Below are 27,967 nucleotides of genomic sequence, written 5' to 3'. Positions count from 1 at the left end.
TTCCACGGACCGGCAAACTTAGCGCGAACGGGTAGTAATATTCGTGAGTTGCGTCACAAAAGATTTTTTATTTATTTATCTTTCAAAGAAAATTCAAGAGAGAAGAGTCGCGGGAAAAGCTAGTTCAAATTAAACCTCAGTATCGACACGTATCGATCATCGATCATTGTAAATATAAAAGTACCACTTCTATCGATGTGTTCATACTTGTTTAGAATTCTAATGTGTCAATACAATATTACATTAACATAATTTTAAATAATTTATGTCTGTTTCTATTATAATAAGTAGATATAGGACAGTGACATTGTAAATTGAACTTTAACGAGTAACTAATAAAGTAGTGCTGTGTGAAACTGTGAAAAAGGCGGCAAAATGCGGTAAGTACCTAGTAACTTGAAGTTGTTCCCACAACAGCCTCTGTGGTCTAAACGGGACTATTCCCACCTCTCGTTCCCACCTCTGCATCTTCTGTGGTTGGGTTTTTATGGCGGTCAAGCTGTAGATCCTGGCTACACAGGAGTTGCAGTGGTGGGAACGAGAGGTGGGAATAGTCCCGTTTATTTTAATCAAATCTACTTGAACTTGGTTTGACACGTTACCGCAACCGACCAAAAATAAAAGAATTTACAGTTAAGCCTAATAACAGTCCTAATTCGTTTACGATGTCATAACAAAACATCGTTCTATAATTTCCAGACAAGGTTAAAAAGACGAAATAAATGTACCATGACGACTAAATTATTTCAGTAGTTTCTACATTATGCGAGTTGTTAGGTGATAATTTACAGTAGTGTGATGTTTACTACACAAACGTAATAAGTGGACAGGTTTAGTATCTACAAACAAAGATTAAACAAGGACAACAGAGTAGATATTTACTCAGATTATACCTACTTTCGGAATATGTTCCTAACTTCCTACCTACCGGGTTTTCAGCGAAGACTATCAAATACAGCAGCTAGCACTAGGCTGCTGTGTTGTAGGTGTTCTAATGGAATACGTCGTAAAAATTAATTCAATTCCACTTAGAGCACCAGCCCAAAATATCGATTGGTCCTCTAAGTGGAATCCGCCAGGTGCTATTCGTGTAGGTGCTATTTGGGCGGGTGATCATTAAATCATGGGTGCATGTAGATAATCCTACACTAACTTCCTCATCTTTAACTGAACCTAACTATAACTATAACCGGTTATTTGTATGGAATTTGACCGACTTTTGGGTAAGTAGGTTAAGTAAGTAATTTATTGGCAACTGCGACTGTTATGTAGTCGTATAAAAAGTCATAAAAGATATACAAGGATATACTGAGTTGCTGCACCACCTAACTTTAACGGTAACTACGAGTATAACGTTCACCGTTGCTTTTTGTATGGAGTTTGACAGATTTTTGACGTTTGTCAAAGTTAAATTAATCATCATAATCAGCTAATTTTCTGACAAAGACTTATTTTACGTATAAAATAAACTTCCAGTTCGAACCAAGTACTTACTGCATTGTCATATCGTTAAGCTGATTAGCACTCGCTTATCTGCGGGGTATTTAATCTATGAGTCAAACCTTGAACTTGTTCATTCGGGATGCGGAGGCGAGTTTCAATCAAACACAGACCGCGTAGCCGCCATCACGCGTTCGAAATTTAAATTTTTGAATTCGAATACGGAATGTTTTAGTTTTTGTTTTGTGAATTTTGCGTTTGGTTTTTGTTTTAATTTGTGTTTTTTTTTAATACGTGACAGTGTTTTGATACTGGCTTGAAAATGAGGTAAGAACTAAAGAGTTTTTATTAGTTTTAATTTCGTACAGATATCACAGGCCAGTGACCTTTAGTGACTGTTAGCATCGGCAGTGCACTTAACTTATTGACAAAAAATAAACTGGTTTTTTGCTAGTTCGTTGGTACTTTTGTTTTTATTGCACGGTTTTTAGATTTTAATGTAAGTAATAATTATTACTTAAATTATAAATTAAATATCTAACAAAATGATATTTTGTTAGATATTTAATTATAATTTAAACCCTTAAACGGACACAGTGAGTTCCAAAATTTTTATTATTTTCGGATTTCAACATAATAAATAATGGTTTAAAAATAAGGTGAGAACTTAAATTTAATACAAATTAAAGTTTTATTTAGACAACATGGCGATATGCTTACATCTAAATTGACGATTAAATAAATGTGGTCTAATTTTGTTACAGCTGGGTAAATACTATTATTCTGCTTTATTAACTACTATCTCTTTTAAAGTCAAAGTCACAATAAAGGTTAACAAAGTCTGGTGTAAACGACCGTACTCTTCTGCATAAAAAACCAGCAATGTGCGAGTCGGGATCGCGCACGAAGGGTTCCGTACGAAAATGTTATTTCCCCCCCTTAATAGCGGCACCAGAAATACATCATCTGTGAAAATTTCAACTGTCTATCACGGTTCATGATCATCAGAAAGCCTGGTGACAGACAGACAGTGTTTTAATATAGAGTCCCGTTTTACCCTTCGGGTACGGATCCCTAAAATGCCTATTTCAAAATAAAATGCTTATCATTCAGATATCTTATCAACAGTCGAGATTTTTTATCTTTTTATCATCAGTCAAGTGTCTGTTGTAATTCATTGTATTTATTGTTTTAAACTGATTGATAAAACAACATGCTGTTACGTTATTCTGGTGTTAATGAACAAGGACAAATTAATATACATAATACCTACTTTACAGCTTTGGTCACGGTGTTTTCGCTAAAATGTTGACATGAAATGTTATCTTATCCTACTAATATTATTAATGCGAAAGTTTGGATGTCTGGATGTATGTTTGTTACTCTTTCACGCAAAAACTACTGAACGGATTTTGATGAAACCTTACAGTATTATTATTTATAGCCCAGAATAACATATAAGGTGGGTGGACCATGGAAGGCCACGCTCCTTTGAAGGCCAACTATCAAAAAGTCGTAGTTATTGACATGTAAACAATATTCCTTCAGCTATACACTAAGATCCATCAAACTCAAGGCCACAGATGCGGCGACGAGTCGCTCGCGCCGCTATTGTGGCAGTGCGATCTCACGATTCGTAGACTTCGGTCATCGACGTTACAATTGTTATTCGCGCGCACAGCAAAACGTACGTTTTTAGTTAGATAACCTATTATTATTTCATATTTTTTTACTGTGAATTGTCGTATAAGGATATGTTTATTGTACTAAAGAAAAAAAAATAGTTTTGCCTCGATTTAAGTTAAAATATTGGTAGTGTTCCCAGGAAAGCCAATGGTTCCTTATAAGGCCCATCAAAAATTTGACAGTTGGCCTTGCTAGGGTACATGGGCCTTACAAAGAACATGTACAAACCATGAACATATGAACAGTTACTTTTTAGTTATAAATACGTACCGTTACAGTTAAAACAATGTTTTATATTTATAATATTTTTATTTATAAGGGTTATTAAACTTTTTAACTCATATTAACTCATTTTGGCCTTACAAAGAACGGACCCATAAGAAGGCCATTTGAGGTAAAAAAAAAAGTTTTTAATTTCATTATAATACGCGTTGGCAAGTTATTTGATGTCAATATAATACTCATTACTACTGTTTTTAAATAATTTCCATTAATATATTCTTAGTTATACGATGGTGTTCAAGTAATGTTCTTTGAGTTTTTTATAAATGATAAAAATATATTGAGCATTTAATGTTTTGCTTAAATGAAAGACCTTATTATGTAGTTTTAGTAAAAGCGAATATATTAATTGTTACAATTCTATTTTTAAGTTGAACGACTGATGTATAATATTGGCCTTGTTTGGAGCCGTGTTGCTTGCAAGGCCATTTGGAAGAGCTTAACAAAACTTAAGTTTAATGAACACTGATTAAAGCTAGGTTAAAAAAAAGTGATTTATATGGTACACAATAAAACAAACTATTATTTGATAATTTGTTTTTTTCATTTATCCAGTTAATAAAGGAATAAAAAGCGTTTACTCGTTAGAGTGGCCTTCCATGGTCCACCCACCTTAGGCTGTAATTTATGACGATCTGTGACACTAAATTTCACGCCGATGAAGCCGCGGGCGAAAGCTAGTTTCTTTATATTTTTTAGGTGTAGGTTAGAGGTCAATAGCTACCTCCCATAGCAGTTTGATTCACCCATTCTAGGGTTTGATCACCTAGGTGATCAAAATGGACTTCTTATCCATAGGTGATCAAATGACACCAAAGTGTCTCCTGGAGTTCACTTTGATCTCCTAGGTGATTAAATCCTGGTGATCAAAGTGGAATAGACTGTTCTGGGACACCCTGTATAACAGCTAGGTATGTCCGTCTTCAAGGTCTATGTTTCTGTATAACAGCTAGGTAATTTGTCCATCTTCAAGGTCTGTTTTTATGGAGATTCTGTTTGAACGTAGCGTAGGCGTACTTAACAGTTTAACTTCCGCGTTTAGATCATTACTGTGGATTACAAAATACGTAAAAACAATGGATAAACAAAAAGTAAATAAGTAACTAATGCCCATTTTCACCATCAATCCCTAATTTTTAAGTGACCCCTATGAAAACAAAATTCCTGAGGTTTACTATAGGAGTCACTTAAAAATTAGGGATTGATGGTGAAAATGGGCATTAATCCATTGCATTAATTTCGTTGCGGGTCCAATGACAGTTTAACTGTCCCCCGGGACAAACTTGACCTTCATTGGTTGGGTGTTTATGGCGGTCAAGCTGTAGATCCTGGCTACACAGGAGTTGCAGCGGCAACAGCGGAACAAGAGGTGTGAATCCCGTTAACCCATTTTACTGTAGCTATCTCAGGTAGTTGGAATACAAAAAATAGGCCTCCCCAACCCGTCTGGCCAGCGTGGGGAGTAAACTAAATCCTCCATTTGCCTCTGGTAAATTATAGAGTCGTGCTCCTGCAGTGGAGACTAAATGACCTGATGATGATTATAAGCTATATCTTTTTGTAATAAACCCTAATTCATGAGGGCGAAGCCGCCTAAAGGTTAAAAAGGTAGCAGGAAGGCGCTGGATGCAGGCCGCTACCAAACGGGCGATCAAACAAACACACTTGACCTTCATTGGTTGGGTTTTTATGGCGATCAAGCTGTAGATCCTGGCTACACAGGAGTTGCAGTGGTGGGAACGAGTGGTGGGAATAGTCCCGTTACCAAACGGCTGATGTTGAAATCATTGGGGGAGGCCTATGTTCAGCAGTGGACGTCCTGTGGCTGAAATGATGATGATGATGATGAAACTGCGGGAAAATCCTATTAAATAAATTGCGCAAAATATTTGTTTTGCAGTGTTGTGTTGAACAAACAATAGGTCGTATTTTTTAGTTTATGTTAAGTTTATCATTTACTTTTCGTCTGAGAGATATTTACATAAGAGTCGTACCTAGTATTATATTATGTGGTCGTACATTATCTATACAGGGTGTTTCTTGTCATACTGAGCAGAGACCAATTTGGTACAACAATTGTATTATTTCACTTTTTAATGTCAATGTGTATCATTATTTTAGTACCAAATAAATATTTTTTCTTTCTTTCTTTCTAAGGTGTCAAGCCGAAGGCAGGTGATAGGTGAGGACTAGACCTATCAATATCACCCCCATGTATGTTCTACGATTTTTCGTAGTTTAGAAGTTATCGTTAATTTTGTGATTTTTTTCAAATTTCATGACCTAGTGGCTTAATTTTTTTTTTATCTTTTTTTTGGGTTGACTTCTCTCAGATTTATTTTTTTTGACAGATTCCTTATTAGTTGCAGATATTTGAAAAAAATAATCACCTTCCTATCTTTGATGCAAGATACAAATTTTTTGCTAGAAACATAAAAAATATGCTTTTAGCAGAACATTCTAAAATTTTCAACTGAAATGTATGAGAAAAAAAAGAATTTCCATAGGTCCAAAATAATTTTAAAAACTGCGCAGTTTTCTGAACTTTCATAATAACACAAAAAAACATGTACTTAATAGGCCATTATTTTCTGTAATCGCTCTACTAAAGTAGTAAGTCGGAGATTCCGTTACATGTTTTTGACTTTCTTAGGACTAACTAATGTTTGCAATCCACTAAGTGTACGTTACGTAGAACACGTTTAGAGACAATAACTGAACAGAACATTTTTTATCCACTACGAGAAGTGTGTGTGTGTGTGTGTGTGTGTGTGTGTGTGTGTGTGTGTGTGTGTGTGTGTGTGTGTGTGTGTGTGTGTGTGTGTGTGTGTGTGTGTGTGCGCGCGCGCGTGTGTGTATGCGTGTGTGTGTGTGTGTCTGTGTAAGAGAGAGAGAGAGAGAGAGAGCACAAAAGTGTGTAATTATTTAATTTAAAGTAAATGTTCAAAATGTCCGTCGCTGACCTGAATGCACATTCGACAACGACGTAAAACAATTATTCGTAAATTTACAAATGCTAATAGTCCTAAGAAAGTCAAAAACATGTAACGGAATCTCCGACTTACCACTTTAGTGGAGCGATTACAGAAAATAATGGCCTGTTAAGTACATGTTTTTTTGAGTTATTATGAAAGTTTAGAAAACTGCGCAGTTTTTAAAATTATTTTGGACCTATGGAAATTCTTTTTTTTTCTCATACATTTCAATTGAAAATTTTAGAATGTTCTGCTAAAAGCATATTTTTTATGTTTCTAGCAAAAATTTTGTATCTTGCATCAAAGATAGGAAGGTGATTATTTTTTTCAAATATCTGCAACTAATAGGAAATCTGTCAAAAAAAAGAAATCTGAGAAAAGTCAACCCAAAAAAAAGATAAAAAAAACATTAAGCCACTAGGTCATGAAATTTGAAAAAATCACAAAATTAACGATAACTTCTAAACTACGAAAAATCGTAGAACATACATGGTGGTGAAATCGATAGGTCTAGTCCTCACCTATCACCTGCCTTCGGCTTGACACCTTACAAGAAACACCCTGTATAAAATAGATAATAATTCGACAGTCATCTAATGTCTGCTATTAATTACTTTTTACCTACTACAAGATTAGGCTCTGGATGCAGTTTTCACCATCAATTCCTAATTTTTAAGTGACCCCTATAACATACAACAGGAATTTTGTTTTCAAAGGGGTCACTTAAAAATGAGGGATTGATGGTGAAAACGCATAAGGCTGGGTTGCACCAACTTACTTTAACTTTGACAAACGTTAAAAATCTGTCAAACTCCATACAAAAGCACCGGTTAACGTTATAGTTACAGTTAAAGTTAGGTGGTGCAACTCAGCCTAAATAGGTTACCTATACAACAAGAGTTGTTTTTAAGTAGGTACATTAACACCCGTATTCACAAACATCACTATGAGGTCTCACAGTGCGCGTGGACGCACAGGGTGACACACGAACCAATCAAAGGACATTGTCAGAAACCGCCTAAAAAACCGCCAAAAAACATTAACCCATCATAATTATTTTCTATTTTTTTTAATACATTAAGCACCCTTTCGTTCTAATGGACACTTAAGCATTGAAAAATTAAATAAATAAGTCTTTTAACGTTTATTCTATAATACTATTACAACTTCCGGACGTTTTGGTACGTGGCATGGTCTAAAACCTATCAAGTTCCATAATTTTTGCCGATAAAATCTGTACGAGGCATTACCGTACTTTATTGCTGGGAGTCCATGTATAGTGATGTTCCTGTGGCCATCATAGACAATAAAATATCGATTTTGAAAATAAAATGAATCGATTAAACTGCTTTGAAGTCTAGATTTGCGTTAAAAGCTAAAAAGATATTGACACTATTACAAGAAGCTATCTAAAGTGTCCAACTGGTCGAAGGTCGTAAATAAAATAAAAATAATTAGGACCATAAACTGATATTCATGGTATCATAACTGTAAAAGTGTCAGAATCCGATGTTGAATCCAATGCCAGTTGAAGTGTGAGAAACATATATCAACCTAGTATAGTTGCCAGTCTCTCATAATCTATGCCAATGAGGGTTTTCGCGATTGAAAAATCCGCCAGATGGCAATACGTAGACGTGGGTCCAAATGCTGCATGATTGGTTATTTTTGACATGACATTGACAGATATCCACCAATCATGCAGCATTTGGACCTCGTGTCTACGTATTGCCATCTCGCGGATTTTTCAATCGCGAAAACCCTCATTCATAGCACATTAATAATAGACCAATGAACTTTTATAGATTGTGAAAGAGAAGATAAAGATTTTATTATTTTATTAAAATCTTGCCACGAAGTAGTTTTTCAGTAGAAACCAGGATTGGATAATCGCTACAGGCAAGTATCAGAACATTTTATAAATATTTTTAATCGATTATATCCTTGTGAATCGTTTTAATAAATTGTCATTTTACTTTTTCAATTAAAACTTTTTCAATCCCTAGTCTTGTCGAACTGTCATAATGTCAACAAATTATAAATGTCACGTCAGTTGACTCCATTTCAGTCTTCTGTGCGTTTATTGTATTTTTATTTCAATGAAATAGTGCTAAAGGGTTAGTACTAAAAGTGAAAGCCTTTTTTCAGAAAGAAATCCAATGTGGTGCCCTTATTATTCATACTGTTTGAAAGTTACAAGTCAGTGATACAGAGTTACCGACATTATAACTCCGTAGTGATACCATACCAAAGAAGAAGTTTTCCTAAACACACTCACTTGTGTTATTTTTATATGTGATCAAATAAAAAGGATTAATTCTACTGCTCAAATGGAATAACTTATCCCAAGAGACCGAATATAAAAAAAAAACCTCTCCATAGAAATTATCACCATCACGAGGATGTAAATTTTTTTGAGAATTTGATATTGGTCCTGTAAGAAAAGTAGTTGTATTTCAGTAGTAGAATCAACCCTTCTTGTTTCATCAGCAAGAGTAACTATAAAAACGCCCTGTAGGTAGGTATTATTAAGCTGAAGAGTTTGTTTAGTGTCAAAGACTGTCACACAGTGTAACTTAAATTGGCATATTATGATAATGAACATAAAAACTTAAATAAATATTTGTTAATATTTTTTGTATTTATTTATTTTCCCAAAGCTTCACAGTGACAGAAACAGCAATACTGTTGTAAAACTAAACTTGGAACAAACTGTTACAAATATTTTACAAATTAAAATAAAACCGCATGTTGCTTTACTTTCTCGTATAGGTAATAAATGTAATTGGCTTGGCTAGATTATTAATGTTACTTTGTTACCCTCAATAGTGAGGAGATCTTATAAAATGGTAACCCTGATTTTCATTGTCATTCAAGTGCTCTTTCTTCGCATAGGCTTCTGTGATTTGGCCAAGGGCCACACACATTGCGATAACATTATGCGACATTGATTTGACAGCAGCGGAGTGAAGTCTTGCGACTATGCAAAATGATACCCTGTAATCGTAGCGCATATAGACATAGACGGGGCGGGGCACATAGCTCGTAGAGCTGATGGCCGCTGGGGCAGGAAAGTTCTTGAGTGGCGACCACGAGCCGAAAGACGTAGCGTGGGCAGGCCTCCCACTAGGTGGACCGACGATCTGGTGAAGGTCGCGGGAGGTGCCTGTATGCGAGCGGTGCAGGATCGGTCTTCGTGGAAATCCTTGGGTGAGGCCTTTGTCCAGCAGTGGACGTCTTTTCGGCTGAAACGAACGAACGAACGATACGTATTACCACTATTTACCAGACATTACTATTTATTGCATACTCGCCGGATTACACGTAGGAGCACGCGCGTTACAGCTTCGGCCTTGCATTATTATAAGATCTTGTTCCGCCCTTTTACGAACTTCCTCCGTGAGGATATCCCCGCCGAATTTTATGATGAACCTATCAAAAGTCATATTCTGCAATGTCAACCCACCACAAGGTGGACCGACGACCTGATAAAGGTAGCGGGAAGGCGCTGGATGCAGGCCGCTACCAATCGATCAACATGGAAAGCATTGGGGGAGGCCTATGTTCAGTAGTGGACGTCCTGTGGCTGAAATGATGATGATGATGATGAAATGAATGAAAATGACAAATCTTCGAACGTGTATAATACCGTGCCAAAGTAATCATATAATTTTGGCACCTTAATAACTATTGCCGTTTTTGTTGTAAAGATCATGCAGCTCTACTTGCGGATATTATTGGAAAGAAAACTATGTGGGCTCTAGATCTGAAGCCGCTTTAGCGAACACGAAGTGCTCATACAATGCGGCGTATTTTCTTCCAGTCCAGTCTTTAATCAGGACTTTAGTCGAATTAAAACCCCGGTTGAACGTGATATAGCCGCACTAGAATACGATGCTTTGTTGCATAATCGCAAGACTTCGTTCCAGTGTCGACCGAATGTTATCACGATGTATGTGGCCCAGGGGTTACCGTAGCCGCTAAGGTTTGAAACTTCTTGCTTAAAATATTGTAGTCTTTGGCATAGACTACGACGGTAGTCATGGAGATAGGAGTTTGTTATCTCATGTCAGATGTAAATGGTGAAAAGAAAACTCATGATTCGTGTTATTTTTATGCAATATGTAGGTATTTTATAAAAGTGGAACCCCGAGTGATCTCCAAAACCCATTCTATTATTATATACGATTCGGCTTCGATATCTATAATACAATAGGAGTTTATTTCATGTGTCAGATGACAAGGGTGGAAACAACCTACGATTCATGTTGTTTATTTACGTGCAATATGTGGGCATATTATAAAAGTGGAATGCCGAGTTGTATTTCTAAAACTTGTTCTATTATTTTATACTATTTGGCTGCGACTCGGCGTGACGACAATACAAAACATTTTTCGCGAATCGGTGTTCATACATTCACTTAATACATTAGACGCCATGTTGTCATAAACGACATATTATAAAATCGCTGTGATTTAATATTCTTAATCATTAATTTTATGGCAAGTGTCCATCAGGAATCATTGTTCTTACACACAGAATCGTATTATTTCGCTTTCGGGTAGTAATATGTCAAAATTGTTGGTTCTTAGGCGAACAATGTATGGAGAACGAACATTGTCCAAAATTCGACACTGTTTGTTCGATTTGCTGCTTCACTTAAGCAAGCATCGTTTGTGAATACGGGCGTAAGTACTTGAGTTAAATAGGCCCTCACAACACAACACGCTGCCAACCGCGTAATACAATAATATTATGTACGTAAGTAGTTCAAGGATTTAAACTATCTTAAGTTTCTTGTCCAAAGTATCTAATCTACACTATCTACACAACATTATAAATTATCTTGTCTTTTAAAATCAGTGTTTGTTATTACGTGGCAGTGGAAACTCATATTCAATGACAATTTCAACTGTTTCCATATCACTGTTCATGAAATCATGAGGTACAAAAACAGACTGATGATGATAGATAGATATGCAGAGGCATAATTATTAATAGGATCCCATTGCTTTGTACTCTTTTGGATACGGGAATTCCCACCTCTCGTTCCCACCGCTGCAACTCCTGTGTAGCCAGGATCTACTTACAGCTTGACCGCCAATAACCCAACCAGTGAACGTGAAGTCTGTCCCGGGGGAAAGTTTATCAACCCGAAAAGAGATCGTAACCGTATCGAGGCGATCAGTATTCATTGTATGAAACTCCATATTGCAACTGCAACGCACACGTCTTGTCCGCACCGTAATGTAAACGCCTCGCGGTTCATAGCGCGCGAATGGCGATGACAGCTCGATACGATGTTGATCCCTTTCCGAGTTGATAAGTCTGCTATGAGCTTTAAACTATCATTGGAGCCATAACGAAATTAATCAGAAGAATATAGCAGGAGTTAGAAGTTAAGGTTCGACTTCCCTGGTGAACACCTAGCAAACACTGTCAAATATCAAACGAAATATCTTCTTCCACAGAACAACAATGCTCTCAGCACTGCTGCTGCTGCTCTTCGCCAGCCAAGCGTGGTCCTACAATGTGCTGTGCATCTTCCCCACGCCTTCGAAGAGCCACAACCACCTCGGGAAGGGCATCGTGGACGCCTTACTGGATGCTGGTCATCAGGTAATAAACACCCCATAAAGTTCTTCCTTTCTCTTTTTTAGATAAGATTAGGTTAGGCTACAAGATGGTGGAGCTTTAGAGCGCAACAGCGCCACATAAAAGAGTCCTTGTGGTCAAAAGATGGGTCTGAAACTGTGGACAAAAGGCCTTGCTACACCAGAACTTCCTCTATGCTCAGAGATGGTTATTTTAGTAGGTAGGCCCCGCCCTTCTGGCGGGGAGAGCCCCACATAACCCGTCGCCATGACCATATCTCCCACTTTTCGCGAGTGACGGAGTACCGGGGTTTTTAGTGGGAATGCCTCGTCCTTCTGACTTGGTGAGGATTGAGCACATAACCTACCCTGTCCCCTTAGGGTCATCATCATCATTTCAGCCAAAGGACATTCACTGCTGAACATAGGCTCCCCCAATGATTTCCAGATTGATGGGCTTGTAGCGGTAGCGGCCTGCAACCAGTGACTTCCTGCTACCTTTATAAGATCGTCTGTAAGGTCTTCTTGAGTGGCGACAATAGACCGGAAAACGCGGAAAAGTCCTTCCACGCCGACGATCTGGTGAAGGTCGAGGAAATAATCTGGATGAGGGTAGCGCAGGATCTCTCGTAGACATCCTAGGAGGCCATTGTCCAGCTTTCAGCCAAAGCTGAAATGAATAGTGATTTGTTATTAAACAAAATACTTATATCCCTGTTAGACCCTCCAAGTAAGCTAAATTCTTAAAATCAGCAGTTAAACACTTAGCGAGGTACCTACTTATCTACCTTCCTTTATGATTGTTACCAGCGCTAGATATTTGCTTAAACCACATTTGTGGTCTAGATCTAGGTCTTCTAGAGGACCTCCTGTCTCAGATCCAGACATTCCGAGTACGATTTGCTGTGGAGAAAACATTTTCGGCTCCGCTTTAGTTGGTTATCATCATCTTACATAAGTATGCCGCTCTAATCACAAAGTTACCGTGTTACAGGTAACATGGGGCACCCCATTCCCATCGAAGACGTCGAATAAGAATCTCAGGATGATAGATTTGAGCAGCACGGTGGCCCTATCTGCAGGTAAATTATTAGATATTTAAGTAAAAGTAAAAAGGCCACAGCACACATGTTACTTTCAGCATCGACAATCGGCGATTTTAGAAGCTGAATGCAGACAGCAGTCGCTATAACTGCTATAACGCGCAATTCTGATACATTTTCCAAACGCGTACTGAAATCGCGTTGCTGCATCGATACAGTCGCAAAATCTCCGATCGTTGACGCTCAAACTTGCATAGGGTCGGTGGTGGCCCTGATATCTTCGCTCGCGGACTGTCACACATTGTCTAACGTCAATTTATTTATTTATTTATTTATATAATTCACTGTGGACTTACAGTTTTACCCAAGACGTCCATCAGCGGCAGAAGTACAGAATACACGATTTACATAAATAGGTGCTTAAATACTATGCGACAGAAAATTGTATACCTCCAAAATATACTGAACCATACTGTCAACAAACACGTCAATATGGGGTTTTTTCGCGAGAAGCGCATTTAATGACGTCAGTGCTCTAATTGTAGGGCAGTTTTGTGCATTGCGGGTGCGCGTCACGGGCACGTTGAATAGCCTAGGGCGTCTCCGCGGAGCCACCAGGCCTCTGTCAGTGTCCACACACAGCTTTGGGACCGATATACCTATCCTGCTAAGAGCAGCCGGGCTATCAATTTTTCCTCGCATAATCAGGGTATAATGTTTCACGAGTAGAAGTTTCCTTCGCAGCTCTAATGTGTCCATGCCTACCATACCAGCTATGAAACGAGACGGATATAATAGGGGGTAGTAGCCGTACTGGCGCTTGTACATAAACCTAGAAAATTTCTTTTGAATTTTCTCAACCATGAGAACGTACTTCTTTTCGGGACTATCCCATACAATTGCTCCGAATTCTAATTGACTCCGCACGTAGGCATTGTAGAGGAGAACTGGGACTCTGTTATCATTAAATTGATACGCAATTCTCATCACAAAACCTAGTATTTTATGTGCACTACTGCAGATGGCTTTGATATGCTGACGGAACTCGAGCCTAGAATCAAGGTTTAGTCCAAGGTCTCTTATTTCAGTTACACGCTCTAGAGGACCACTTAACAAAGTGTATGCTGCCCAAATTGGTGTTTTAGATCTAGAGAATGTAACCACTTTACATTTTGAGGTGTTGAAAAGTAATTTGTTCTGAACACCCCATTCCGTTACGGCATCGATGTCCCTTTGAAGTGCTTTAGTGTCCTCTATACACTTTATTGGCATATACAATTTGAGATCGTCCGCGAACAGAGAGCAGCAAGCCGTGTTGACGACTTCCGGAAGATCATTTACCATGATCAGGAAGAGGGTAGGGCCGAGTGTGCTGCCCTGGCTCACTCCCGATCTAGTGTAGTATGTGTTTGACCTATGACCCAGACTCTGAACATACTGTCCCCGATTCTTCAAGTAACTAGCTAAGAAGCCTAAAAGTTTAGGTGTAAATCCGATTGCTGAGCATTTTCGGAGAAGAATATCGTTATCCACGACGTCAAATGCCTTCCGAAAGTCAAAATAAGCTGCATCAACCTGGTCTCCATTGTCCAATGCTAGAGATATGTCATCAACCAGATCGATGTGATTTGTTGTTGTCGATCGTGAACACCTAAAGCCATGCTGTGCGTTATGTAGTAGTAGAGAAATCTTGTTGTTGATTATACGTGTTATAATTGTCTCGAAAATTTTCCCCAAAACAGATAGAACCGCTATGGGCCTAAATGCCGCGATATCTACGCTAGTTTTGTCTTTGGGAACCGGAGTTACTCTACTAATTTTCCACTTTGTTGGGTATATAGAAAGACTTAGCGACAAATTGTAAATAAACAAAAGTGGCTCCTCTAGAACGCGAATACAGTCTTTTATCAAAAAAGCGGGTATACCGTCAGGTCCCGATGATGCTTGCGGCTTGAGTTGTTTTACGGCTTGACGGATTTCAGCTAACGTGATATGATCTATAACAACTCCAGCGTATTGGTGAGACTCAAATGTTTCACACTTTTTAGGATCAAGAACAGGAACATCACTCAGGAAAACTGAACCGAAATATTTAGCAAAGGCGTCAACTGCAGCTTGCCCTGTTACAGTTTCATTGTTAAATGTAAAATTATTTTTAGGGGCATGGCTTTTTTGTTTATCTTTAATGTAGCTCCAAAATTTGGCAGGAGCTTGTAATATATTATTTTCTAACATTTTAATATGCAATTTGTAAGATTTTTTTACCATGAGTTTGACCTTCCATCGGTAGTATTTGAAAAGTTCAAAATTGAATGATTTTCCTACAGATTTATATCGTTTCCAATGAAAGTGTTTCAACTTTATGTTACTAATGATATCAGGAGTAAACCATGATGGATAATTATATCTTCTAGGAGCTGCTGTTTTCTTTAAGGGGACATGAGCATCGATTTGCTTATTGATCGTTTCATAGAAAATATCGACCGCTCTATCTACGTCCTTTTCTATGTACAAATTGTCTCTTTCGCGGTACGAACCGCCGCGCCTTCAAACGGCTTTTTATTCCAGACATCGACATGACCCAGCCGCGCTTCAGGAACGCAGGCCCCGACTTCCTGAGGTCCTTCGCTCGGAACATCTCCATCTCTGCTCTGAGCAGCCAGGAGTTGCGGGATGCTCTCACCAAGCAGCAGTTTGATGCCGTCGTGACGGAGTGGTTCTTCTCTGACTATGACTGTGGGTGAGTAGATAAGACTATAGTCCGTATTCATTCATTCGTATGGAATTTGCAGCCTGCTGCCGTTTTCTGAACACTATAATCCGGGCCTTTTCAAGGCGAGAGCGAATGAGCCACTTACAGAGCAGATATTATTATGTACCATCCTAGACTGCATCTTACTTAACACCAGGTGCGATTGCGGTCAAATACCTGCCTTGTCTTGCATAATAAAAAAAACTATGAGGTCTTACCTACAGTGCACGTGGACGCACAGGGTGACACGCGAACCATTCACAGAGCTCTATTCAATTCAACGCTGTGCGTTCGATTTGCTGCTTCACTTAAGCAAGCATCATTTGTAATACGGGCGTGAATTTCTTACGCTGCTTCTTCGCAGCTCTGGCCCATTTTTTCCCGAAGCAGTGGTAGGGTTAATACCACATGTAAGTGCTTTTGGTCTTGATCTGGTAAAGGTCGCGGGAAGAGCCTGGATGCGGGCAGCGCAGAACCGTGCATTGTGGAAGGCCTTGGAGGAGGCCTTTGTCCGGCAGTGGACGTCATTTGGCTGAAATGAACGAAGTGCTTTTTAAAAGCCTAGTTACTATCAAAAAAATAAAAGTAGTTTTTTGAGTTTTATGTTTTTTTTTCAGCTACGCAGCAGTCCAGCAAGCTCCCTGGATCCTCCTCAGTGGGATGACGATGCATCCTCACCTCGAGATGCTGGTAGACGAAGTCCGCTCCATCCAGACCCATCCGCTGTTGTTCAACGACTTCCCCGTGCCCATGACGCTGTGGCAAAGGATGATTAACAGCTTCATATTTGGGATGATGACCATCAGCAACTGGTGAGTTAAATATTCTGTTAAACGGGACTATTCCCACCTCTCGTTCCCACCGCTGCAACTCCTGTATGGCCAGGATCTACAGCTTGACCGCCAAAACCCAACCAGGTAGGGCCAAGTTTGTTTTGTGGGAAAGTTAAACAGTCATTGGACCCGCAACTAATGAGGATCATTTCGATTTTTAGCTGTGAATGCAGATTTATAGGGCTAAGAAATCCTTAATACACAGTCCAAAAATTTTTGTTCTACGACAAAAATTGACGAAGTTATAGCCAAATTACTAAAAAAGTTCACTGACCGCCCGGCGCGGGACCGTTGACGTCACTGTATCCGATCCGAACGCTGCCGGCGTACTGCGTGGATAGAAAATATTTTTTTCTAGCCAAACTATCAGTTTGAGAGAAAAACTTGTAATGACATAATTCATCAGAATAAAGTAAGCTATCGATAGGTAATTTTAAAAATAGAAATTGTGAAAAATAACGCAAAAAATCCATACGCTCATACGATTCGACGATACGATATTTGGCGATTTATTCAAATAAAGTGTTCATAAGTGTTGTTAGTCATATCTTCTTCCAAGTAAAATATAAAAATGTATAAGTATTAATTTATTTACTTCTAACAATAAGGTATAGCTGAGGCAGATACACTCTGCCTAGGCTACAAGAAATTTCTATGCAGATCATTTCGATGTACACGCAATACCTACCTGTTATTTAGTTTTTCTGAGTTAAACCTACGTACCTACCTATCTATTCGCCGTTCCCATGGGCGGACCAGCTGCTGCAGGAAAGGACAGCTGCTCCCTCCTGGAAATCTATTTAATCTTAGCCTAGAAGCTGGGTATGACTCCCCCGCCCCCCTCCTCTCCCCAGGTCATAAGCTGGGCATGACTTCCCCCTCGGCCAGAAGTTGGGTATGGTTTCCCCCCCCCCCCCAGTCCCGAAACTGGGTATGACTTGACCCCTCCCTCTCCCCCCAGGCCAGAAGCTGGGTAAGGCTTGCCCCTCCCCCCAGGCCATAAGCATAAGCTGGATATGACTCCCCTTCGGCCAGAAGCTGGGTATGACACCCCCCCCCATGCCAGAAAAGCCAGAAACTGGGTATGATTTGACCCCCCCCCTCCCCCCAGGCCAGAAGCTGGGTAAGGCTAGCCCCTCCCCCCAGCCCATAAGCATAAGCTGGGTATGACTCCCCCTCGGCCAGAAGCTGGGTATTACATACCCCCCCCCCCAGCCCATAGAAACTGGTTATGACTTGACCCCCCCCCCCCCCCTCCCCCAGGCCAGAAGCTGGGTATTACATACCCGACCCCCCCCAGGCCAGAAACTGGGTAAGGCTAGCCCCTCCCCCCAGCCCATAGAAACTGGTTATGACTTGACCCCCCCCCCCCATCCCCCAGGCCAGAAGCTGGGTTAGGCTAGCCCCTTCCCCCAGTCCATAAGCATAAGCTAGGTATGACTCCCCCTCGGCCAGAAGCTGGGTATGACTTACCCCCCCCCCCCCAGGCCAGAAACTGGGCATGACTTGCCTCTCCCCCCCCTCCCACCAAGGCCAGAAGCTGGGTAAGGCTTGCCCCTCCCCCCAGGCTATAAGCTGGGTATGACTTATCCCCCCCCCCAGGCTAGAAACTGGGTATTAGCATCATATTATTATGTTCAATACAAACAATCATTAAGTTACACTCACCCCAACCGCGTCTCCGCATTGCATCGAATCCTATGAAAATGTGGTTTTTGGACATAGCGATACTTAATTTTCACAATTTTTATTTTTTAAAATTACTGGTCGATAGGTTACTTTATTTTGATGAATAAATGTTATTAAAAGTTTTTTTCTAAAACTGATGGTTTAGCTGGAAAAAAATATTTTCCATCCCAATAGTACGCCGGCTGCGCTCGATTCGGATATAATGACGTCACGCGGCCCTGCGTACGTTGACTTTTAGCGGCAAAAACGGCCTATGTTTATTACTTAATATCTTCGTAAGTAATGGTCCGATTTGGATAATTCAAAAAGATATATCTTTCTTATGTCTTAAAGATTAACGTAGATACTAGTTTTATTGAATTTTCTACAACAGTACTGATCCTCATTTAGTCAGAAGAATTTGTGAGGAGTTCGTTAAGGTTCGATCAAACAAACGTACCTACGCGTGCAACCCATGTGCGCGATGGCGATACTACTGATTTCTACTGATCGCCATTGCACACACGGGCTGCATGCGTCGGTTTGGTCGAACCTTTAGTCATCTGCCGTTAGGCAATTGGAAGATTTGACCTACACTGCACGCTGCAGCAAGATGGAATGAGACCTAATGTTCGCTTAATTGACCTTTAATCGCCTCTTACGACATCCATAGGAACAGTGTGGGTGGTCCTATCTACTCGTAGGTTAGAGCGTTTCATCCACGAAGACGCGCCCCACCAATTTTTGGTCTCGGTCGCTCGGGGTGCGGGCAGTTTGATCCGAGCAATCCGAGCGTCATTATTGTAGTGTGCATGTGCACTAATATAATTTAGCATGTACCGATAACACTCAAACATTAGCGGAAAAATGGTGGGGCGCATCTTCGTGGATGAAATGATCTATACTCTGCTAGAACTCATACCTACTCTGACAGAACCACACGACAGATCAAATTGAGACTTTACTCAATTAAATTAGAGATCATTCTACCTTTCCAGGCGAGACCAGCCCGACAACGATGCCTACTACCAGTCCGCGTTCGGTCCTCTAGCGAAGGCCCGAGGGCTCTCCCTCCCAGCGTATCAGGATGCCCTCCACAATGTGTCCATCCTCTTCGTCAATACAGACCCGGCTGTTGACAGGCCTAGGAGTGTTCCTGCCAATGTCATTTCGATTGCTGGCTACCATATTGATGCTAACCCTGGACCTTTGCCTAAGGTAAGGCTACATCATCATCATCATCATCATCATCATCATCATCATCATCATCATCATCATCATCATCATCATCAATGATCATCATCAATCAATCATCAATCAATCAATCAATCATCATCATCATCATTTCAGCCATAGGACGTCCACTGCTGAACAGGCCCAATGATTTTCATGTTGATCTATTGGTACAACAGGAACAAAAGTGACTTGCATCAAATAAATACTTTTCTTTCTTTCTTTCTTTCAATGATTTATTCGTAAAAAGAATATGTTTATTTAAAGAAATAAAATGAATAAATAATAATTTGACGCGGGCGGGGCACATTGCTCGTAGAGACGATGGCCATTGGGGCAGAAAAGTTCTCGAGTGGCGACCACGGGCTGGAAGACGTAGCGTGGGCAGGCCTCCTACTAGGTGGACCGACGATCTGGTAAAGGTCGCGGGAAGAGCCTGGATGCGGGCAGCGCAGGACCGTTCAAAATCAAAATCAAAATAAAAATTTTCTTTATTTGTTTAGACTAATTAAATTAGTTCTTGCAAATCGTCAAATGCTCTTAAGGAGCCTATACATGTCTCATTATTTTTTTGCCCTACCAGCGCTTCGAGACAAACATTTGGCAAGTGCTGAGAAGAAGCGCCGCAACAAACTCAGTCACCATTTGGAGCTGATCTCCTCAAGTTCATTGTGGAAAACCTTGGAGGAGGCCTTTGTCCAGCAGTGGACGTCATTCAGCTGAAACGAACGAATAATTTGACAAGCTGTATTGCGAAACCTGTTATCAAAACTTAAATTTTAAAAGTTGGAATGAAGTTCAATATTTTAGAATCTTCGCCGACAAATATTTTTTATTAGTAGTCATCTAACGTTCTAGCTTTGTTCCTACAGCCGTGATCAAGAGCAGACTCTTTTGAGACCCGTGTTGATCTATAATTGAAAAGGAACGCGAAAATTTAAAAACTTACAAAATTATTCCAGGACCTGGAAACAATCCTGGATTCCTCCTCCAAAGGCGTGATCTACTTCAGCATGGGCTCCGTACTGAAGTCTTCGGCCTTCCCCGAGCACCTCATCGCTGATCTCCTTAAGTTGTTCGGGGAACTCCCGTACACTGTGCTCTGGAAGTTCGAGAAGGAACTGACTGGTGCGCCGAAAAATGTCCACGTTAGAGCTTGGTTCCCGCAAGCTAGTATTCTAGGTGAGTCTGCAGTGTAGTCGATACCATAACACCACCAGTTATAATATGGTAATTGATATACTATGCCTAGGGCCAATAGGGAATTTTGACACCACCGATCAATCCACGAACTTTTTATGAGAATACAAAACCCGCTTCTCCAATATAATTATTTTGAAATGCTAGTCACATACACACATTTGTCAAGATTATTGTATAAATATTTTTGAAAGTTTGCCATAAATGTTACGCCAATATTTTGGAACAGTTATTACAAAGATAACTCACATGGACAAAAGAACGCTCGTGCAGAACTTTCAAACAGTTAAAAAAATGAAGAAATGAAGGTGTGAAATGGTGCCAAAGTAAAAAAAAGTTAATGACCTCTCACACATTTGTTTGTGCACAATGATATTAAAGAACTATAGATATGTTACGTTCATAGAAATTACGATTTGAATCCGTGCCGAGATATTCCAAATTGCACACATTGACAAATGTAACTGATAAGTGAAACAAAAGATACGAAATAGCACGCAAATGAAAGAGATAGCTATAGTTTTAACGATTCTGCACTAACTAATCTATGTCCGCAGCGCACGCATCCTTATCGCTCTAACGTCAAAACAAGATCGCTTTCTCTTTCTTAACTTGAACATGGCGCATGGCGTCTTGATTGTTTGCATAAATAATTGAAAATATAAATACTAAATAATTTTGCATAATCACATGTGGTAAGAGATCCCTTGTATTTTGTTTACTTTAGAGTCATAATTGGTACACTTTCGAAACACACACGATGGCATTTTTTATTTATTTTGGTAAGAACAGGAACTTACGGTGTGGTACGCACGCGATTGCGCACGACGCAGGCCACACGAAGACTAAGGACTAACACAAGACGTTCCAATTGGGACGTATTTGAGTATTCACAGCGCGAGCGCTTATAACATATCTGCTTTTGTTTTTATATAATATCATTGTTTGTGCATCTTTACAAACACGTGTCTGTAATATCATTATCATTCTACGGTATGGAAATAGTACAAAGCCATACTAACCTTTATTTACTTCTAGATTGCTCCTCTCTGCCATTGGTTTACTGATAGAGTACAAATCACAAATACTAAATTGTACTTTATATCTTCCACAGCCCACCCCAACGTAAAACTGTTCATCACCCACGGCGGTCTCCTTAGCACGCTAGAGGCAGCCAACGCCGGGGTCCCCATACTAGCTGTGCCGATGTTCGGAGACCAGCCCAGCAACGCGGCCAGAGCTGTCCGAGCTGGAGTCGCTAGAAAGGTGGACTTCTCGCATCATATGGCAGATGAGTTGAGGAAAGAACTCAATGAGATGCTGAGCAATGATAGGTGAGTGGCTCAATATTAGATCTTATCCCTAAGGAGAGTCCTCCACCATGACATGAGCTCCCCTGGCTTACCTGGAAGTTTTTAAATAGACTTCGAACGCAGGTCGGCCGTAGTAAGGACAATCTGTTCCAGTGGCGATTCTTGAATGGCTCAAACTTGGAGTGCAGGTGTGGTTTTGTTCCCCAGTCGACGAAGCACATGATGTTGTGCCCTGCGTGCCCAAACAACTGCACACAGGAAGATTAAATGAAGGCTACTGACAACGCCATTCTTGTGGCGGAGTTTTGGGCTGACGCTGTGTAGGTTTGTTGTCAACACGACAAGAAGAACATCCCTAAGGATAGCTAAGGCAACGCCGGGGTCCCCATACTAGCTGTGCCGATGTTCGGAGACCAGCCGAGCAATGCGGCTAGATCCGTCCGAGCTGGAGTCGCTAGAAAGGTGGACTTCTCGCATCATATGGCAGATGAGTTGAGGAAAGAACTCAATGAGATGCTGAGTAATGATAGGTGAGTTGCTCAAAATTGGATCTTACCCTAAGGCTAAAGTCCGGTCGCCGAGCAGATAGATTTGCGTCCAATGACCCCAAGCTACCCATCCTTATCGCTCGCGCGTAGGTAATTATATTGTTGTCGCGCTCGTACACTCACTGCGGCCGCCCGTCGCACAGTCGCGACAGCAATATAATTACGCGATTTTCTCCGCTCCTTCCTGAAAAAAGTCGTCGAAAAGGCTTCTGTTTCACCAGCCGGGCTTGGATGAGCGCCGTGATAAAATCTTATCGACTATTTTAGACGATAAACGGATGGGCTTATCGCGTAAAATCGATAAAATGGCGTCATTACAGCTTATTGCGGCGCGCATCTTAGGCCTACAGGATACAGCAGGCTTCCCCAACACATCTGTTCAGCGTGGGTAAATCTTTCCCCTGACAGAAAAGCCGTGCTCCTACATTGAAAACGAAAATGATAGGTTGACGGGCAAAACATCGTGTGATCTTTCGCTACTGGCAATTTTCGATTTGTTGAGAGTTTGTTTAGATAAACAGCCCTTTTCGACCAGGCGCTCCTCAGTTAGGTATTATTTAAAAATATTCTTTATTTGCAGCTACTTGAAGACAGCGCAGTCCGTATCGAAGTTGTTCCGCAAGCGACCAGTGGCGCCCTCTAAGCTGATATCGCATTATGTCGAAGTGGCGATTGAAAGTAAAGGTATGTTAGATTTTAATAAATAGGGTATTTTTAAGACTAGTTAGTAGTGACCAGATTGAAGTGTCTTTTTAAAAAAGTTGTGCTTTAGAATCATTGGGGAGTGGTGTCAAATAACCTAGAATCAAAAGAATCTATCAGAGGGTCATGGACATGGCAATCGGTGCGGTTTGCGTTCTTTGACAAGGCTTGGTATTTCTGCTAAAGTAGGTATTTCGCGCTGTCAAAATCTGCGCGCGCAATACTTCGCCGAAGACAGCGCGCCAAAGAGCTCTCGCGGCTACACAGTATAGAAATACGCAGTTTAGAAATACGCAGTTGGTTAGGTTAGGTTGACTTCCTTCCGTTCAAGCGTCACACTCACAGCACTTTCTAATACAAATCATATCCAAGTGATACAAATTAAAACAACTTTCAAAATTTTTGGGAATATATTTTAGAATCGAATAAATATAGAATATTACTGCCAAAGTAAACACGGTTCAAAGAGGCGTGGCGTCACCCGACCTTGCGGAAGTTCCGCGCCGGCTAAAAGAATTTCAAGGTTACGTCACCCGACCTATCGGTAGATCCTCGGGAGCTTGAGCGATTGGAAAAACATTTTATGATCAGTTACTCGTAGTAGCGATTATTTAGAGCTTGGATAATAAATTATAGTTGTTGCAATTCACGAAACTTTGCGAGATGGTTAATTACATTAATCAGTACACGCATCAATTTTGTTCAGTCTTTTTGTTTATTAATAAATAAAAATATCATACTAAAATTGCATACATATTTGTTTGTATTGGTCTGGGTGTTTCCTTCCATAATTTATGTATAACGTATGTACGGGGCTCTGTATCGAAAATCACTATGAGCAATGAGCATCACACACGGTTTTTAAATGTTGCAAAATTTTTATAAATGTTGTGCTTTAGAGAGTCGAGAGTATAGCAGATAATTAGTCCATCGTGAGCAGAAATTTGTCCACTAATAGCAAAATTCGTTCAAATTATAGTTTTAAAGTTATTAATAGGAAAAAACAGATTTTGCTGGGGTAACGTTTCAAACATTACCCTGGCAAAATTTTTTTTTGAAAGTCGTTCTATCCCGGATCCAAATACATGGATAGATAGCTCTTGTTGCGTAGTAATTTGTCCACGAATAGCAAAATTTGTTCGTGTTCCGGTTCTCAAGTTATTTAGAATTTTGCTGGGGTAATGTTTTGTGATGTCCCAGATCTCGTAAATGGCTCAACGCAGAAATTTGAAAAAAATACCAATGATAGACCTTGATATGTCCAAATTAGTTCAAACATTAGTCATTGATTTGAATAATAAACACCAGTGTAATTAAAAGATTTCAAAAATCAGATAAAACGGATTTGTGAGTAAACCAGTACTCTTACAATCGAATAAAAAGGTGTAGCATGTACCCCTGGTACACCTTTATAACCACAGTAAATATAAATGATGTGGCTTTGCGCAAAAGAGAGATTTCAATAAATCTAATTTATTTTAACAGTCTTACTTTCGTGGCCGAATACGCGATTCCCTTATAACAAGGGAACATGGCATACAATGGACAAATTAAAATGTTCCTTGAATAAGCTATCCTGTTAATTTCAGCTTTATATTATATTACGACTTATAAGAAAGTTATCGAACTGCAAAAAAATATCAGGAATTCTTCTATAAGCCGACCAAATTATAAAGGTTACAAAAAAGTGACCGTTCCATACATAAGGCTTGCCATCTTAAATGTACGGTAGGTATAATAATATCGAGGTTTCGTCAATATAGTTGCGAACAAAGGTGTTTGTGTAGTGTAGTTGAGTTGAGAGGTCAGATTATTGAAATAATAAAACGAACATTTTATTATTTAAAAACATTTTAAAAATAATTTACATTACAGATAACAATGAGAGGATGACATTGCAAGGTGGTGCCAGTCCAGTCTTAAATCCGTTGATATATGCTGCATCTGCCATGTTTTTGGCTAAAAGATTCTTCTATCTTGCAGCTTAGACTTTTATTACAGACCTTAGACAGTATTTTTGGAAAACTTTTACGCATGGTGGAGGAAGGGACGCTCTAGAGACAAGTCTAGAAGGAGTTACATGAACTCCAAGTTTTAAATCCGTTGACATCTGCTGCATCTGCCATCTTTTTGGTTAGAAGATTCTTCCATCTTGCAGCGTAGACCTTTAGCTACAGACCTTAGACAGTATTTTTGTGAAAATTCTTACGCATGGTGGAAGAAGGGACGCTCTAGACACTCAAGTCTACAAGGAGTCACATGAACTCCAGTTTTAAATCCGTTGACATCTGCTGCGTCTGCCATCTTTTTGGCTAGAAGATTCTTCTATCTTGCAGCTTAGACCTTTAGCTACAGACCTTAGGCAGTATTTTTGAAACATTCTTACGCATGGTGGAGGAAGGGACGCTCTAGAGACTCAAGTCTACAAGGAGTCATATGAACTCCAGTTGTAAATCCGTTGACATCTGCTGCATCTGCCATCTTTTTGGCTAGAAGATTCTTCTATCTTACAGCTTAGACCTTTAGCTACAGACCTTAGACAGTATTTTTTATTATTTATTTGTGTCAGTGTGCTCTTCTAAAGAGTGTAAGACGATTGTATGTAGGTAGGTACTATTAAAATGTAATTTTAACTCATTGGTTTTGTCACATTTGAGGAATGTACTATGTATCATGAGTAGAGTCTTCGTTTAAAAGGATGCGAACGATTTAAATTTCAATAGGTAGACAAAATTGATAATTCTTAATTATCAAAAATTTAAGCTTTCTCCAGTAACCCTGATATTATTATACTGTGACTCATGAAAGTCATCATTGTCAAAAATATTGACAAATCGCGAACTGTCACGGCCAAAAAACTGACACGCGTCCGTCCTCCGTAAGCGCCACCGCGCGACTGATTGAGATTGTCCAAGCCGTCATGGACGATTTTTTCCACATTTTTTAACATAGTAACTAAATAAGACGCAATATAAAAATTTCATCCGTTAAAAGCCCTCAAGTTATTTCTGAACTTTAGTTTAGTAAAAGATTTATGCCCGTTTTCACCATCAATCCCTAATTTTTACGTGACCCCTATGGTAACACATAACAGGCATTTTGTTTTCATAGAGGTCACTTAAAAATTAGGGATTGATGGTGAAAACGGGCATTAGAATCTCAAATCGCTTATTTTAAAAATAAAACCATAAATAGAAAACGAATAGAGGTAACTTTGGGAATTTATTCTATCGAGTCAACTTCATCAAATCGTGTTTCCATCCGTTAATAGCCCTAGAAAATATCCTCAACTATGCCCAATAAAAATCTTAGCCTTTAATTTTACTGTTTAGTACCTCAAAAATGAAAAATGAAAACCTCATTTTCGCCATTTTCTCTGCTACCCGGCCTTACTAGCTTTCCGCCCGCGGCCCGCCCGCGGCTTCGCCCGCGGCTTCGCCCGCGGCTTCGCCCGCGTGGAATTTCGTTTGTTAAATTTTCCTGAATTTTCTTTGCTATAAACCTCACGGAGCCCGAGACCTTTCCAACGAATGCAAAACCGTGGAAATCGGTTCGTGCGTTCTGGAGTTAAAGCGTCAGGAAGGAAAACCCAACTTATTTTTATATGTATAGTAGAAGATGCGGACTGCGTTCACCATTGCCTGAACGCAGATCGCAGTACGCAGCCAGTGTGGCCAATACTTTACTCAAAATGTTTAAAATTAGTAAATAATGTATTGTACTCAAATGAATCCTCTTTCTTCCAGGTGCCTACCACCTTCGTTCGCCTTCAAAACTGTACGCGTGGTACGAGCGATACATGCTTGACCAACTCGCGATCGTCGGCGCCATCTTGTATCTAATTGTCAAATTAATAAAGACAGCTGTCAGTGTCATTAAACGCAAAGTTTCTGGCGGGAAAAAACAGAAGAGGAGCTGATTTTGGGTTGTGATTTTATGGACTGTTATCAAATTAGTACAATTTGTATACGAGTGTTTGTTTAAGTGTGAAGAAATACTTTAAAACTGCGTTTTTAATTCAGTTGGTGATCAACAAAAGTTGTACAGAATGTCTTCTGAGATTATGCTCATTATTTAGTTAGTAAGTAAAATGATATTAAACAGAAATATACAAAACTGAAGTGTTTTATTGAATTGGTTTTCTGTTTCCAAAAGGTAGAGCCATAATTATGTGGTAACGCTATCTTACATGGTAAAGTAAAATAATGATAAATATTAGGATAGTTGACATACCAGTCAGTTTAAGCGACAATAGCCCAACGGTGAAGGTGATGGACTGGCCTATTCGAGATCCGAGGAACGCGGGTTCGATCCCCGCCGCTGGATTATTGTGGTGAACGCACTCATAACACAAGCATATTTATTTAGCTTAGCACGAGGGGTTAACAGGGACTCACGTTGTAATTAACTCAATATCGTCAAATCATCATCATCATCATCATCATCATCATCATCATCATCATCTCAGCCTCAGCCATAGGACGTCCACTGCTGAACATAGGCCTCCCCCAATGTTTTCCGTGTTGCCCGGTTGGTAGCGGCCTGCGTCCAGCGCTTTCCTGCTACCTTTATGATGTCGTCGGTCCACCTTGTGGGTGTCGTCAAATCAATATCGTCAAATGAAGAGCATTAATTAGGTAGGTATATGTTATTCTGATCTTTAAACAATTATACTGAAAAGTTTCATCAAAATCCGT

At 39.8% G+C, this 27,967-nt stretch overlaps 1 protein-coding gene across 2 annotated transcripts; it reads left to right on the top strand.

The window, feature by feature from the left end:
• The first annotated feature begins 212 nt into the window (after positions 1–212).
• On the top strand, positions 213–27,386 carry LOC135086087 (UDP-glucosyltransferase 2-like). Of its 2 annotated transcripts, none has more exons than XM_063980848.1 (10): positions 213–380; positions 11,856–12,003; positions 12,973–13,060; positions 15,590–15,761; positions 16,391–16,585; positions 19,273–19,492; positions 20,470–20,689; positions 21,822–22,041; positions 23,149–23,252; positions 27,017–27,386. In XM_063980848.1, exons 1-10 carry the CDS (start codon positions 376–378, stop codon positions 27,187–27,189), a joined length of 1,545 nt encoding a protein of 514 aa, XP_063836918.1. In that variant the 5' UTR covers positions 213–375; the 3' UTR covers positions 27,190–27,386. The 2 variants fall into 2 exon arrangements, with proteins under 2 accessions (XP_063836918.1, XP_063836917.1); XM_063980847.1 differs by lacking the exon at positions 213–380 and adding an exon at positions 1,576–1,767.
• Positions 27,387–27,967: the final 581 nt, after the last annotated feature.

Source organism: Ostrinia nubilalis, chromosome 30 (genome assembly GCF_963855985.1).
Source record: "Ostrinia nubilalis chromosome 30, ilOstNubi1.1, whole genome shotgun sequence".
NCBI lineage: Eukaryota > Metazoa > Arthropoda > Insecta > Lepidoptera > Crambidae > Ostrinia > Ostrinia nubilalis.
The sequence above is the reverse complement of the archived record's forward strand: the minus strand, read 5'-3'. Positions and strand labels throughout refer to the sequence as shown.